The sequence below is a fragment of the Dreissena polymorpha genome, chromosome 4 (genome assembly GCF_020536995.1).
Source record: "Dreissena polymorpha isolate Duluth1 chromosome 4, UMN_Dpol_1.0, whole genome shotgun sequence".
Lineage (NCBI taxonomy): Eukaryota > Metazoa > Mollusca > Bivalvia > Myida > Dreissenidae > Dreissena > Dreissena polymorpha.
Window position 1 is genome coordinate 134,893,037 of NC_068358.1, and position 15,097 is coordinate 134,908,133.

General features: G+C 35.4%; 2 protein-coding genes across 4 annotated transcripts in view; one reads left to right on the top strand and one right to left on the bottom strand.

The window, feature by feature from the left end:
* LOC127876690 (uncharacterized) lies at window positions 1-14,629 on the top strand. Its single transcript, XM_052422095.1, has 9 exons — window positions 1-998; window positions 1,222-1,366; window positions 1,714-1,787; window positions 2,184-2,309; window positions 4,405-4,562; window positions 5,525-5,666; window positions 6,962-7,301; window positions 7,643-7,877; window positions 10,065-14,629. The coding sequence occupies exons 1-9, from the start codon at window positions 45-47 to the stop codon at window positions 10,426-10,428; spliced, it is 2,538 nt and encodes an 845-aa protein (XP_052278055.1). The 5' UTR covers window positions 1-44; the 3' UTR covers window positions 10,429-14,629.
* The window catches only part of LOC127876685 (uncharacterized), a 24,731-nt gene continuing 23,917 nt past the window's right edge, over window positions 14,284-15,097 (bottom strand). For all 3 annotated transcript variants that reach the window (XM_052422076.1, XM_052422077.1, XM_052422079.1), the window contains exon 25: window positions 14,284-14,873. In XM_052422076.1, coding sequence (XP_052278036.1) covers window positions 14,730-14,873 — 144 coding nt within the window. In that variant the 3' untranslated portion in view covers window positions 14,284-14,729. The remainder of the gene's footprint in view (window positions 14,874-15,097) is intronic.

A 15,097-nucleotide genomic window follows, 5' to 3' on the forward strand; every position in this document is an offset into this window, starting at 1 on the left:
CGTCCACAAACGATCATTTTTGCGCGAATTTTTAAAACTAAAACATGGGCGATTCAGCGCCGTATTTCAATAATGGGTTTATTATTAAGGTCAATCAAAATGATATGAAAACTTTGTCTGCAAATAAAATTTTATGCGATGAGTCTGGAAGCCTAAAACACATCTCAGTGTTTAGCTGGACTCAGATTCAGAAAGTGAAAGTGAAAGTAGACATTTTGGCTGTGTCAAATGTTATAGAAAAGTTGACTGGTAAACGTATTGTGGTATCATTAGTTTGCGTTGACAGAGAGCAGGCACGTACAACGGGCATAGTGGATTGTTTTATAGTTAATATTAACCCAGCCACTGAGAAGTTTGTCCCATTAAGAAAACTTACCATAAACTGTAGTTTTTTACATGACATTTTTAGTAGTCAAAGTTTGTTACAGCTTGCAGATGGACCATCTGTAGTGTGGTGCAGAAAAAGAAATATACATATTTATAGAAGCATTACACTAGAATCCCTTACTTTGGAACCAACTATTTATTCTCTGGAACCTGACTGCACAGTGTCAAGAATACTCATGACCAAATACTGCCAAAATATGCAGTGTCATTTTATGCTGTTTCAAGTGCAAAAAAGTGAAGACTCAACCATTACTGCATTGAGAACTGTAAGGTTTCTAAGTTTGTGCATACACAAAGAGAATATATGTGAAATGAATTCTTGTTTATTTATACCAGAGGAATATGCAGCCTGTACCTCGTGTGTCTCTGTAAAGTCTTTAGAATTTGACAAAACAGAGTCTGGTGTGAAGAGTGAGATGTTTATTGGGACATCAGAGGGTTTTCTAGTACATTTTAAAGATGGTCAGATTCAGAGATGTGTTCAAGTGTTTGAAAGTGCCATCAGTCTTATACATGTACACAATACTCCATATGGAAACAGTGGACCGTCCAACACCAAACTCCTTGTCTGTACACAGAAGACATACACATTTCTAGATGGCTTATTCAAAGTAAGAAAAAAGTCAAATTCTTATTTAATTTTCTAATCTATGCTTCCTGAAATTTATATAACTTATCCAAATGATGATCGTAGTGGATAAAAATATTTAAATACTGAGCAAAATTTAAAAAAAATCAACTATCAAAAATTGTGAATGTTTCTGTAAAAGAAAATCACATGGCTTGCCATATGTGGCATGTTTCTGTTTTTTTTTACTTTTTGTACTTTTACAGACACACGGTGGAGTGATTGAAGCAAGGCATTCCATTTGGGGAGATTTCCTTCAACAAGGGGAGGATCAGTACCTGTTTCTGAAGGGAGACATTGACGATAAAAACTCCACACTTATCTATGATGTCAATAGGCCACCTAGTGAAAGTATGACTGCACCATGTTGTATATACTTTCTCTATGAAATGCACAAAAACAGTTTTAATTAATTTGTTTTTACAGATTTTCAATGGTTTCTGTATGCTTGTTTCGTAATTTGACAAACACATTTGATGTATATAACAATAATGTCATTGCAAAGGATCAAGGATAAATAATATTGATTATTTCATTGTAATCGAATATTAATGCACTGCTTTGAAATTGAGTTGTATCTACTTACATAGTTTGGAGAATTTGTTCATTTAATGTTTAGTACTTAAAAGTATGAACTGTTTAGTACTTATTATGAAATACCAACAAAATAACATCTAATAATCACAAAAACCTTTCAGACAGTGGCATTTTAAACAAAAAAGAGTGTGACACCAGCCAGATTGTATGTCGAGCATTAAAGAATCGTGTTCAGGTAGGGTCTTTACTCTTTTGCCCCAATTTGATGAATGAATAAATTATTTTTTTGTCTAAAAGTTGAAAACTCTTTATTTTATTATGATATCAGATATTTCTGGTTTTCCATTAATACTTTGTCAAGGGAAAGAAGTGTATATAGACCAGTAAAAACACGTATGTAATGCTAGTGAACAGATGACAGTTATGGTTATAGTTGCTCATAGAAACACTTAATGAGGATTGATTTTCAAAAAGCAAATACAATGCTCTAAATTGCATTTCAAAATCATATGGTCATGTTTGTATGCCTTTTTGGTGTGGAATCAAATAAATTCATGCAACCTTGTTTATATGAATTTGTAAATATATTCCAATTCAGTTGGAACAAAAAGGCTTGTTACTGCTATTTCAGAAGGAGCGCATTTTCAACACAGAAAAATCCCATGAGCTGAAACATCTTCAGAGGTTCATCAGTGACACTTTGGAGAGGCAGTTAGCAATAGCCGAGGGCTTAAACCCCAGAGACAAAGAATCGCAGGTAAAGGTTCATAATACCTACAATCTTATCATTGGTTCATCAGTGACACTTTAGAGAGGCAGTTAGCAATAGCTGAGGGCTTAAACCCTAGAGACAAAGAATCACAGGTAAAGGTTTATAATATATACAATATATTTATTGGTTCATTGGTGACACCCTGTACAGACAGTTAGCAAAAGATGAGGGCTTAAACCCAAGAGACAAAGAATCCTAGGGAAAGGTTCATAATATATATACCATATATTCATTGGTTCATGGTTTACACCCTGTATAGGCAATTAGTAATATCTGAGGGCATTTAGCAGAAGGACAAAGTACCAAAGGTGAATTCTCATGATATACATGATATATACTCATTGGTTCATCAGGGGCAGTTGACAATAGCTCAGGACTGCCTTTACCATAAAGACAAAGTATCATAGAGAAAGGTTCATGGTTTATATGATGTACTTGTTCACCCGTCACTAAACAAAACCAGTAAGCAATAGCTGAGAGAACAAAGTACTGCAGGTAAATGTTCATGATAGATGTCATGTACTTTGTTACTCATGGTAACACCCATCCAGGAAGTAATATAAAGCTTACATACGTCAACCGAACAATGCATAAAAGCAGATTTTAAGCAAATTAAGTATGTTATTAAATTTACAAGTGCATGTGTAAGCTAGTCTGTCCCCGCTTGTCTGGAGTAAAACTTTGTCATTCATTGTGCAATTTTAAAATGATCTGCCACAAGTTGTTAACACCATAAGATGACATGTCATGTGAAACATCTGTATCAAGGGCTTTCCCTGGCTAAAAAAATTATTTAGCCAAATTTGCAGTGCTATGCGGAATTCTTCTAGTTTTTGGCTATTTTAAAGTTTTAATGAAGAAAAAGTTGAAGATAGAATTTTCTTAAGCCAAATAGGTCAATTTGTAGCCATTGGCTAATTTGGCGAATGGCAGAGTAAGCCCCGTGTATCCTTACCTCTAGGTCAAGGTCAAAGTAGAGGTAGACGGTCAAATCAGATATAAAACAGCTTTAACTTTGTCCAAACTTTTACTTTGTCTTACAGCAAACAATCAATTAATCACTTGCAACAATTCACCATGAGGAGACGGTTGGTATTTTTTATGTTAGTCTCCCAACCTCAAATGTCTAGGTCAAAATTTAAGGTCAAGGACCAATTTAAACATATGGTTTGGACTGCATCTTTTTCATTTATTATTCTATTTAAAATTACTTATTACAACTGACCACAATCAGAAGACAGCTTGTAATGTGAAACACCCTTCTCCCTACCTCAAAAGTCCTTGTCACACAAAGGGGTCTTGGATAAAAATTGCCAAAAAGCAGCTTGCCCAGACTGTTACTTCATCATTGAACATGCAATTTTAAATAATTTACCACAAATGTCCACCATTTTAAGAATACATGTTGAATGTTACATCAGTCTCCATGCCTCAAAGGTCAATGTCACACTGAAAGGTCATTGAGTAAATTTGTCCATAAAACTGCTTTTTTTACTTTTACTGTAACATTCATCATGCAATTTTCATATAATTTACCACAAATGTTCAGCATGTAGGAGTGTAATGTGTAATAATTGTCTCAAAGGTCACTTTTAATTTAAAAAACCTGTAAAGTACTGATCAGTGACCGGATGTTGAATGTGTACAAATGTTATGTTTTCCTTGTTTAGAAGAAACAACTATACCAGTTTTCATGATCTTAGGTCAAAGCATTCTCAAGATATCTTGCGGGAACATATTGACTGTAACAAGCCCCTTGATCTTGATCTTTGACTGTTTTTGCCACAAAATCCATGTGTGTCTTCCTTTCCTTCCATGTAAGAATTATACCAACTTGAATGGTTTTAGGCCAGTGTTCTATTAATTTTGAGCAGAAATGAAAGGTTAAATAGATGGACAGATCTACCTATGATAGACTGACAATGAAAAGGAATATATACCTTTTCTTCAAATTGGAGGGTATAATTACACGCACTAATGACAATAAGCTTGTCATGTTGACAGGGATCTAGCTAGTATTATTTTATTGATGTTTTAACCACAACAACTGTTTTTGTGGATTTTTTTTACTTTTCTACAGTTGGAGTTATTGCCCCTTGTTGACAGTGAGGCTACACATAACTGTGATGTGCATGCAAGAGCCATCTCAACTCCAGTGATTCTTCCCCTGAGACATTGGCAGAGGACCTACCAGGGACAGTGGTGTATAGGTCTGGACTTCACGTGCAACACTCAGCAGTTCGTACAAAATTTACTTGTTTAACGAATACCTTATTTTCAAGTTACATTGTCCAAAATACTGATTTCTGATTGGTTTAGCCAAATCATTTGCAAACGGTGTATTTTTTAGCATAAACCCTGCCCATAACCTGTTGTGCTGGACATAGTTTTGTTGTGGTGGACATGGTTTTGTAATGAAAGACATGGTTTTGTAATGAAGGACATGATTGTGTTGTGCAGGGCAGGGTTTAGTTATGTAGGACATGGTTAAGTTTTGCAGGACATGGTTTTCTTGTATAGGGCTTGGTTGTTTAAGCAGGACACAGTTTTGTTGTGCAGGACATGGTTATGTAGTGCAGGACATGGTTTGTTGTGTAAGACATGGTTATGTAGTGCAGGGCATGGTTTGTAGTGCAGACATGGCTTTGTTGTGTAGGACATGGTTTTGTTGTGCAGGACATGGTTATGTAGTGCAGGACATGGTTTGTAGTGCAGACATGGTTTTGTTGTACAGGACATGGTTTTGCTGCGTATGACATGGTTTGTTGTGTAGGACATGATGTTGTAGTGCAGGACATTGTTATGTTGTGCAGGAAATGGTTTTGCTGTGTAGGACATGGTTTGTTGCGTATAGGACATGGTTTGTTATGTAGGACATGATGTTGTAGTACAGGACATGGTTTGTAGTGCAGACATGGTTTTGTTGTGCAGGAAATGGTTTTGTAATAAAGAACATGTTTTTGTTGTGCTGGATATGGATTTGTAGTGCAGGACATGGGTTTGCTACACCTGATATTGTTTTGTCGTATAGGAAATTTGTGTTGCTCTTCATATCTTGGCCATTTGATAGTCATTACTCATACAACATGGCTTGAAATTAAATTGATTTGTTTTGTTTTGAAACAGGTTCATCCTGTCATTATAATAAACTGAACTGAAAATGTATACTTATTTAAAATATTATGTTTTCATTAAATAAGGACACTCAAGATTTGGCTGAATGTCATTCCACTGAAACCAACAAGCCCAGTTGTGATGTCTTCTAGATCTGTGTCAGTCTTGATTGAAGGACAGATAAGGAAGAGACAGCTGTCTGCTTCAGAGAGAGACCTACTTGAAATCGTAGGATTAATTCACAACATACCATTATAATGCCCCCCTTCGAAGAAGAGGGTTTATATTGTTTTGCTGGATGTCGGTCGGTCTGTCTATGGGTCTGTCTGTTGGTAGACAAGTTTGTTTCCGATCAATAACTCGTCAACGAATTGACTGATTGGCTTAATACTTCACATGTGCATTGGCCTTGGACAGTAGATAACCCCCATTCAAATTAGGGTCACTAGGTCAAGGGTCAAGGTCACTGTCACAATAAGTGTGAAAATAATTTCCGATCAATAACTCGTCAACGAATTGACTAATTGGCTTAAAACTTCACCTCATTAACTCATACAAACACCTTAAGTTTAGGATAAATCGTTATATGAATGAATTAAAATAAATATTTACACTAAATAACTTAATATATATTTAATGAATGTCCCAAATAAGATGTTACTGAGTAGAATGCTCATACGCTTTTCATATCCTAAAGAAGGAGCTAAATGTGAATAATATTTTGATCTGTTCATTTTATGGTATAATACATGTAAAGAATTTTTTTATGTCCTGAAAATAGACATCTGGGTTATGGTTAAAAACATAGAGAATATTATGTGAGTTTTGGATAATGATAAAGTTTATCATGCGAGGCTTAGAACCATGGTAGCGCGAGGCTTGCCAAAACTCACATAATATTCTATTTATCCTTTTATTTCTTCTCCTTTTTTTCATTAATAATTATCAAATATTGATTTTTTTTATGATTTTGTTCTTCTGTAGTTGGCAAAAACAGATTGTCCATTTTTTTGATAAAACCGAGTGTGATGTAAAAATAGGGATAGTATAAAGCTAAAGTTAATACGATCGTTGTAATACTATCTATTTTCATCTGGTTATAGGATAAAATGCCTTATCGGACTGAAAATCGATCGGTCTTATTAGTTATAAACAGTTATAATCAGCTTCACAACTAATTCACAAAACTAAATGTTAACTCAGAAACACAAAAACACTAATTGGTGTCTTTCTTACCTTAAGGAGGAAGGCGGTTCAATGGTCTATCAGATATCGTCTCAATTGCTCTCCAGACTCCATATTCTGGTTCTTCACAGGGAATGAACATTACGATACTAATGCTTTTTTTTAAATTAAAATAATTATATAAATTATTGTACGTTTAATTACATGACTGTATTTGACCCTATCCTGTATGTCTAATAGAATACTGCCGTTGCAGTCCTGTTCATGTCACTTTCTTTGCCATTCAAAATATTCCATAGTCCTTTAGCTCGACTTCATACAAAGATTCTTCATTCCAGACAGAGAAAAGTGCAAACCCATCAGGGAGAGTATTCTCAGACAACCCTTCAACTAAGTGTACCATTACATGTGTTCTTGCCATACCTGCCATGGAATTGGACAGAGTGGAATGTAGCCTCGTATTGAACTGGCACGCGATACCCGATTGGACAGAAAGTGAAGGCGCTGAAATAGAGGTGGCCCATCAACCTGCTGACTTTCCAACGAGGATGAAGATTTATACTAAGCCTTGCGGTACTGTTGTCTTGCATGCAACAGATGTCCTTGAAGGAAAATATGAGATAATGGTCATGAAAGGTACAAGCATGGCTGACAATGTCTTGATGGATAATGCGGAAGGTAAATAAATTACATACTTTTGTAATTGTAAAATGTTGTAAACTACACATTTAACCATATTATGAGAATAAATCCTGAATATATTTTAGCAACTATTTGACACATTTTCAATTGCTTTTTTATTAGATTTTAACTGTAATTTTGTTTAAATATCTAGGTCATACAGATACGTATATTCTGGTATTTACTACATTTTGTATGGGACATTCCACATGTTTTAATTCCAATAACGTTCATAATTCTCTTTAGAAACTATTTCACTACATTTAATTAAGTAATCATTGTTTGGGTGATTTTCTGAAACCCTGTTTAACATCATGTTGGTTTATTTTCTTAATCAGCAAATATTCAAGATAGCATAGCGCTTGAAACTGTGCAAATCAGAACAGCTCTGGTGATAAAGGCCTCTATCGGTGTATTCTGTGCCATTGAGTCTATTCTTACTACACGCTGTGGTTTCCTGCACAACCGCCAGCTAGCCTGCTTTGTGTGCACACAGGGGCCTTTGACGGGGAACCAGATTAGGCTAGGGGACAGGAAACAGGCCGAGATCAGGGACCTTGTGCTTTATACACGGTGAGTTCCTGAAAAATGGTGTGTCAGGTTTGCATTAAAGGATTTCATTTTGTCAATACTGTAGTCACATCCTCAACGAATGTGCCAATTTTATGCCCCCCTTCGAAGAAGAGCGGGTATATTGTTTTGCACATGTCGGTCGGTCCGTCCGTCTATCGGTCCGTCCATCAAATGGTTTCCAGATGATAACTCAAGAACGCTTAGGCCTAGGATCATGAAACTTCATGGGAACATTGATCTTGAGTTTTCAGGTCACTAGGTCAAGGTCACAGTGACTCGAAACAGTAAAATGGTTTTTCGGATGATAACTCAAGAATGCTTAGGCCTAGGGTCATGAAACTTCAAAGGAACATTGATCATTACTGGCAGATGATCCCTATTGATTTTCAGGTCACTAGGTCAAAGGTCAAGGTCACAGTGACTCAAAACAGTAAAATGGTTTCCGGATGATAACTCAAGAACGTTTAGGCCTAGGATCTTGAAATTTCATAGGAACATTCATCATGACTGGCAGATGACCCCTATTGATTTTCAGGTCACTTGGTCAAAGGTCAAGGTCACAGTGACTCGAAACAGTAAAATGGTTTTTGGATGATAACTCAAGAACACTTTGGCCTAGGATCATTAAACTTTATAGGCAAATTGATCATGACTGGCAGATAATCCTTATTGATTTTCAGGTCAAAGATCAAGGTCACAGTGACTCGAAACAGTAAAATGGTTTCCGGATGATAACTCAAGAATGCTTAGGCCTAGGATCATAAAACTTCATAGGTACATTGATCATGACTGGCAGATGACCCCTATTGATTTTCCGGTCACTAGGTCAAAGGTCAAGGTCACAGTGACTCGAAACAGTTAATTGGTCTCCGGATGATAAGAACGCTAAGGCCTAGGATCATGAAACTTTATAGGTACATTGATCATGACTGGCAGATGACCTCTATTGATTTTCGGGTTAATAGGTCAAAGGTCAAGGTCACAGTGACTCGAAACAGTAAAATGGTTTCCGGATGATAACTCAATTACGCTCAGGCCTAGAATCATGAAACTTCATAGGAACATTGATCATGACTGACAGATGACCCCTATTGATTTTCAGGTCACTAGGTCAAGGTCACAGTGAATCAAAACAATTGAATGGTCTCCTGATGATAACTCAAGAACGCTTAGGCCTAGGATCATGAAAACTTCATAGGTACGTTGATCATGACTGGCAGATGACCCCTATTGATTTTCAGGTCACAAGGTCAAAAGTCAAGGTCACAGTGACTTGAAACAGATAAATGGTTTTCAGATGATAACTCAAGAATGCTTATGCCTAGGATCATGAAACTTCATTCACACAAAGGCTGCCACTACAACTGACAGCCCATTTGGGGGGCATGCGTGTTTAAAAAACAGCCCATGTTATATTGTCATTATAGTCCTGGTATAAAACTATTCTCTAGCACCCTTATACCTAGAATGCAAGTGTGTTTTATTATTAACAGCAACACATATTTATATAAAATGGAATGATTTACCAGCTGTTTTCTCTGATTACCTTTTTAGTTCTTCTTACATGTCAATCGATATAATTACATGGCAAGAGACATGGAATATTGTTGCCCGTTGAATATTGAATGCATCACACTGTTATTTACAAATGAATAAGTGAGGTAAACATGTAATGATTGAAAATTTGTCTTATGACGATCATTCAAATAGATGGTGTTCTTCGCGGACATAGCAAATAGTCAGATGGTCTATATACATGTATTGTTTTGAAAAAATTGTAAATGAATCATTATATCAGGCACTACACCTGGGAGTTTTGATAAGTAGGAATAAAAGGATCACACCCCCAAATGACCTAGTTCCATTGTAGTTCACTGGGAGATTATGGAAACGCGCTGATTATTTGGTAGTTTGTCAATAGGAATTTTCACAAAAGTAAAATCAGCAAATGTTTTGTTTGACAAAGTCTTAACCTATTTATTTAAGCTGCAGAGCATCTGAAGCCTAAGGCTTATTGTAACCAACTCACTTTGTACCTTAAAGCAATACATGTTGTTTTAGTTTAAGGTGACGAGAACACTTCTAGCGTGGCCTTTGAACCTTTGATCTCTGTGTCACTTGGCGGATCCAGAATAAAATAATCCAACAATTTTAACATTGAGTGTTAATACAATTTGTGCATTGCAGATGCAAGAAAGAAGTTCTTCTGATGATCCATTTTCTATACTCAAAGCTTCCTGATGAAGTGGTCATAGAGTGCGCCCCTGAAAACACTCATGCTAAAAACTCCAAATGCTTGGTGGCTCTTCAAAAAGAGGTGGAGTTTTTGCAAAAAGAGTTGAAAGCAATGATCCCAGAAAATAAACATATGGAATTATCGGATGAAGATGGAGATGATGTAAGAATAGTAGGTGAAAAGTTCAAAAGACAACAAGACAAATGGAAGAGTTTGGACTCCAAAACAATAGATTATTCATCAAATCCTAATTTCCTGACAAAGCTTAATTATTTACGAACTCAGACTGATGCTGCATTTATTGACCTAAAGTAGTGTACTGGTGTATTTTATGTTTATTGTGTTTCCTGCACAGAGTGGGAGGCACAAACTCTTTCAGTGCTGGAACCGAATTTTTAAGGCCTTTGAAAACAGTTTGGATCCAGATGAGACGCCACAGAACATGGCATCTCATCAGGATCCAATCTGTTTGCTATTCTGATAGCATTCCTTGAAAAAAAAAATCGAAGAAAATGCTAATTTTAGAAATTCAGCAGAAGACATTTTAGCAGATGACAAATATCCCAGTATGCAAAGGGCTAAAGGTTGCATTTGTTCGTCCGTACATTCCGAAGCTGGCCTTTTGAACTTCTCTTTATCTTTTTGGTGCATCTTGTTCAAACATTTTATAGTTGAATGACCTGAATGTGCAATGATCATAAAGCAAGGAATTATGGCTTTGAAGAATTTGGGCAAAATTATGGCCCCTTGTCTTTTCTTGCTCTGTGAAACCTGTGGTTTTAACCCCTCTTCAATTAATGAGTAAATCTTACTCAAACTTTCACAGATGAAGAACCTTAATGAGTTGATGATTGCAAATGAAATTTGGCTGCAACAGGTTTTGGCAGAATTATTATTCTGTTTTCTACTGTTATAGAATATGCAATCCAAATTTTGTTTTGTATTTACTCCTCTTTAACTATGTGGTGAATGTCGCTCAAACATTCAGTGTTGAATGACCTTAATGTGTAGATGATCAAAGAGAAAGGAATTTAAATTGCTACATCAGGTTTTTAAATGAAAACTTTTACCAATTCACTTCAAAGAAATAGAACTGACAGTAACATGAACATCTAATTTCACTAATACGATATAAGGACTGCAAAAACTTTACTGTGACCTTGATCTCAAAACAACCAACATGGTTTTTCTAGCGACAAATCCTCCGATATAGTGATTATTTGTGTTAATTTATTTGCTAAATCCCATAATGCATGTATTGGCAATTTATACGGAATATGCACAAAAACCAGGTTCCACTGTCACCTTGACCTTTAAGCAAATGTTGGGTTGCTGCTTGTATGATATTATAATCATTTGTGCATATGTTATTTTAATATTATGCTCAACAATGTCATGGGCTGGGCACAAGCATGTACTTTAAATATATATGCATGTGAAGAATATGCCAAAACTTTAATTATCCACTATGACCTTAACCTATCAATGTGTTTTTACAAGCTACCATGATGCTCATCAAAGTTATTGGATGAACACAAAATGCACTTTTGCTACACATGTATATATAAAAGAATGTGAAAATACTCCCAACTGTCCATTGTGACTTTGACCTTAAAGAAAACAACATTGTTACATTTGACATATTGTCTTAATATGATTATCATTTCAGCCAATTTGTTTTTTCGAAATCTCATCATGCATATCAAAGTGATTGGCATGACATGTCCATATACCTTTACTATTTACATACAAGAAACAAGAAAACAAAGTCTCCACCTTGACCTAGAAGCAAGCTACGTGGTTATTGCAACTGAAACGTTGCCTTGATATGCTGATAATTTTTGCCAATTTGTTGAATTACAAAGCCGGAAACAAAACATCCCAAACAAACTCACACTTGCACAAACATGTCCATCCTTACAAGGGTTACACTAAATGCCCTGCGGCAATTGTGATAGCTGGGCATTAAATTCCATGGGGCCTGAAAAGGGGCGAGAACATCATGTGAAAAATAGTTGTATGGTAAATTGCATTACTTAGAAATGACTCACTAATGCTGTTAATACCAAATTACGCTAGTGCTTATCTTCAAACATTAATTGAGCATATACATGTTTTCCATGAGGTATGTTCCTTATTAAAATAATTTGATATCAATACCAAGTAATACTGTTTTTTGCTCTATAAAATTGTGAAAATCCAATAAAAACACCCCAGGTTTATCTTTATTTCAGAGAACGTTGATAAATGAAAGGAAATAGAAAATAACAGGTTACTACCCTATTATTGTATGATGTATTGTTTGCATAAAGTTCAAACACATGTTGTTACTTTATATGAGCTTTAATTATGATGAGCTTTATATGCTGAAGTCAAAATGAGTCGTGTTCTGAGAAAACTGGGCTTAATACATGTGCGTAAAGTGTCATCCAAGATTAGCCTGTGCAGTCTGCAGGACTTTCGTGTAGAAGAGACTTCCTTTAAACAAAAAATACCATAAACGCAGAAAGTGTCATCCCTAATTAGCCTGTGCGGACTGCACAGGCTAATCTGGGACGACACTTTACGCACATGCATTATGCCCAGTTTTCTCATAACAAGGTTCATATGAGCGTTAATGACGATGAGCTTTATATGCTTAAGTCAAAATAAACTTATTCTGTTCTGTATAATTATAGGTGAGGCTTAGAATATAATAACAGGGAGACTTATAACCGTTACAACCCCTCAGAAATGAATACATGTATGATGTTTGATATGTTAATAATGACGTTAGGAGCATTTGCGCTAAATATTTGTAAAAATGTTTTTATTGCTTTTTGTGTCGAAAATATATTACATCTTAGTATTGAATTGTTTTGTAGAATTTGATTATATTTTACAAAAGATGACTGATATAACAACTTCCTGGTGACATGATAAAAAAAAATGTAGGGCAGCTTCATATCAGGCAGTTTTCAATAAAGTGGGATAAATAATAAAGTAAGGAACATATTTTAAAAAGGGCTGGGCATAAAATAGTAAGTGGGAGTTAGGGCTCCCATTACCATGTCCATTTTTCGCCAAATGCCTAAGTTTTACAAAAATGGGGGACAATACTTTCAAAACAAGTAACGGAAACAGATTATTTAAACAGATTCATTATTTTTTCTCAACAAATGGGATAAATGACTGGACTGCAGACAAGGGCTTTGTGCCTGCATCTCAAACATTTAAACTGGGCAAAAAAGTCAGAAGATCTAGCAAGTTAACCCGTAGCTCCTCCCCTTGGTGGGGTCTATCAGGCACAAATAAATGTATTATCCAATCAGAACGCAGTATTTGCTACACAAGCCCGTGCGCTGCAACTGAAAGTGTGTGGACACATTTAACAAAGCTTACAGAGTATTTTGCTTTAAAGGGACCTTTTCATGTTCTGGTAAATTTACAAAATTAAAAAACAATTGTTTCAGAATCGCAAATTTTTGTCGTAGTTATATATATTTGTGAGAAACAGTAATACTGAACAATAACCATGCTCTAAAATATCCATTATATGCATTTTTTGACGATTTAAAAACCTGAAAATTATAAAAGTGTTGCAATGCAAAACGATTAAATAATTTGAAGAGTTCTGTTGTTTTCAATACTGCAAACATTGTTGCTGATAAAAGTGATATTATGAAGCATTACTTAAATAATTGGCCTTGTCAACAATGAAACTAATTAAATATTATTAGTTAATATGTATGCTAAGGGCTAACTCTAGATTGTAAACTACAATCTTGACAAATCTATTTACTGTATTGATACCAATTTATGTATGTTTTACATTTTTATGGAAAGTCTAAATAAGCATGAATTATATAGTATTCCTTTTGTTTGAATAGTATTTGTTGGTATAGAGCTGAAAAGTACGTAAATGTATTGTATACGTATTAAAGACTATGATTTAAGAATAACTAGAAAATAGCTCTTATGTTTTTTAAGAAGCAACACCAATTTTGTAATGGGTGGCAAAAGAAAATGTTGACCTAGCAAGAGCCCTGGAAGTTGTATGTAGCTGCCATTCTTCTCTTACTAAAGCTCTAATTACGATATTTAGTTCAGTTCCTAATAACTTACAATATTACTTGTATGTATTCCTAGAATATATAATGATTTCTTAAAAGAAAGAACAAAGTGATTAAAAAATATATGCAGCTTTTATTCCAACATATTTTATTATACAATTACATGTATAAGCTCTCTTTTTCCTTATTTTTTGGATGGGGATTTATCAAAATGATAACACAATAATAATAAATTGAATTTGAGCAAATATAAACAACGGTCAACAAATGTTGCACCTACAGCAAAATGTGCCATAGACATTCATACAATCAATTGCTACAAGTTATATTAAACTTACAGCCACTTACGCCATGCACTTCGTAATAAAAAGCATCTAAACAAATCTGCTTCAACGTTATTACACATGGCAACTATCACCAGAAGTATAATTATGTTGAAAAACGGCAACATGCTGGAAACATTGTTGTCCAGGCAAAAATGTGTCTGTATGCCGATTTTAAGATACTGAGTGATGAATGCTAATTATTATAATGAATAAAGTCATGCTTATCCCAGCCACGGGCTCATATTGGCGCCTCCCGTGGCTCTATCAATATTTCATTAAGCCCCACATGACTGGGCTGGGAGGCGGCGTACACAACAGCATTGGCAATGTCCTGGGGGTCCAGCACCCTGCACCTACCACTGCCGTCAAACTGGGCCTTGGCCTGCAGAACAGCGGAAGTTAACACCAGCAGAGTCACAACATCTAAATACAAACAGCCAATAAGTATATTTCACAATTCCTCACCACAATCACATATCTGCCTCGGTTTTTAGATAAAAGTTAGATGTAATAGATTTATGCCCAAAACTAACAGCTTGTGGTTTTAAGAATTCTAAAGGACGTTGCACGCATAACATAATTGCACATTGACTACAATATTTTTGA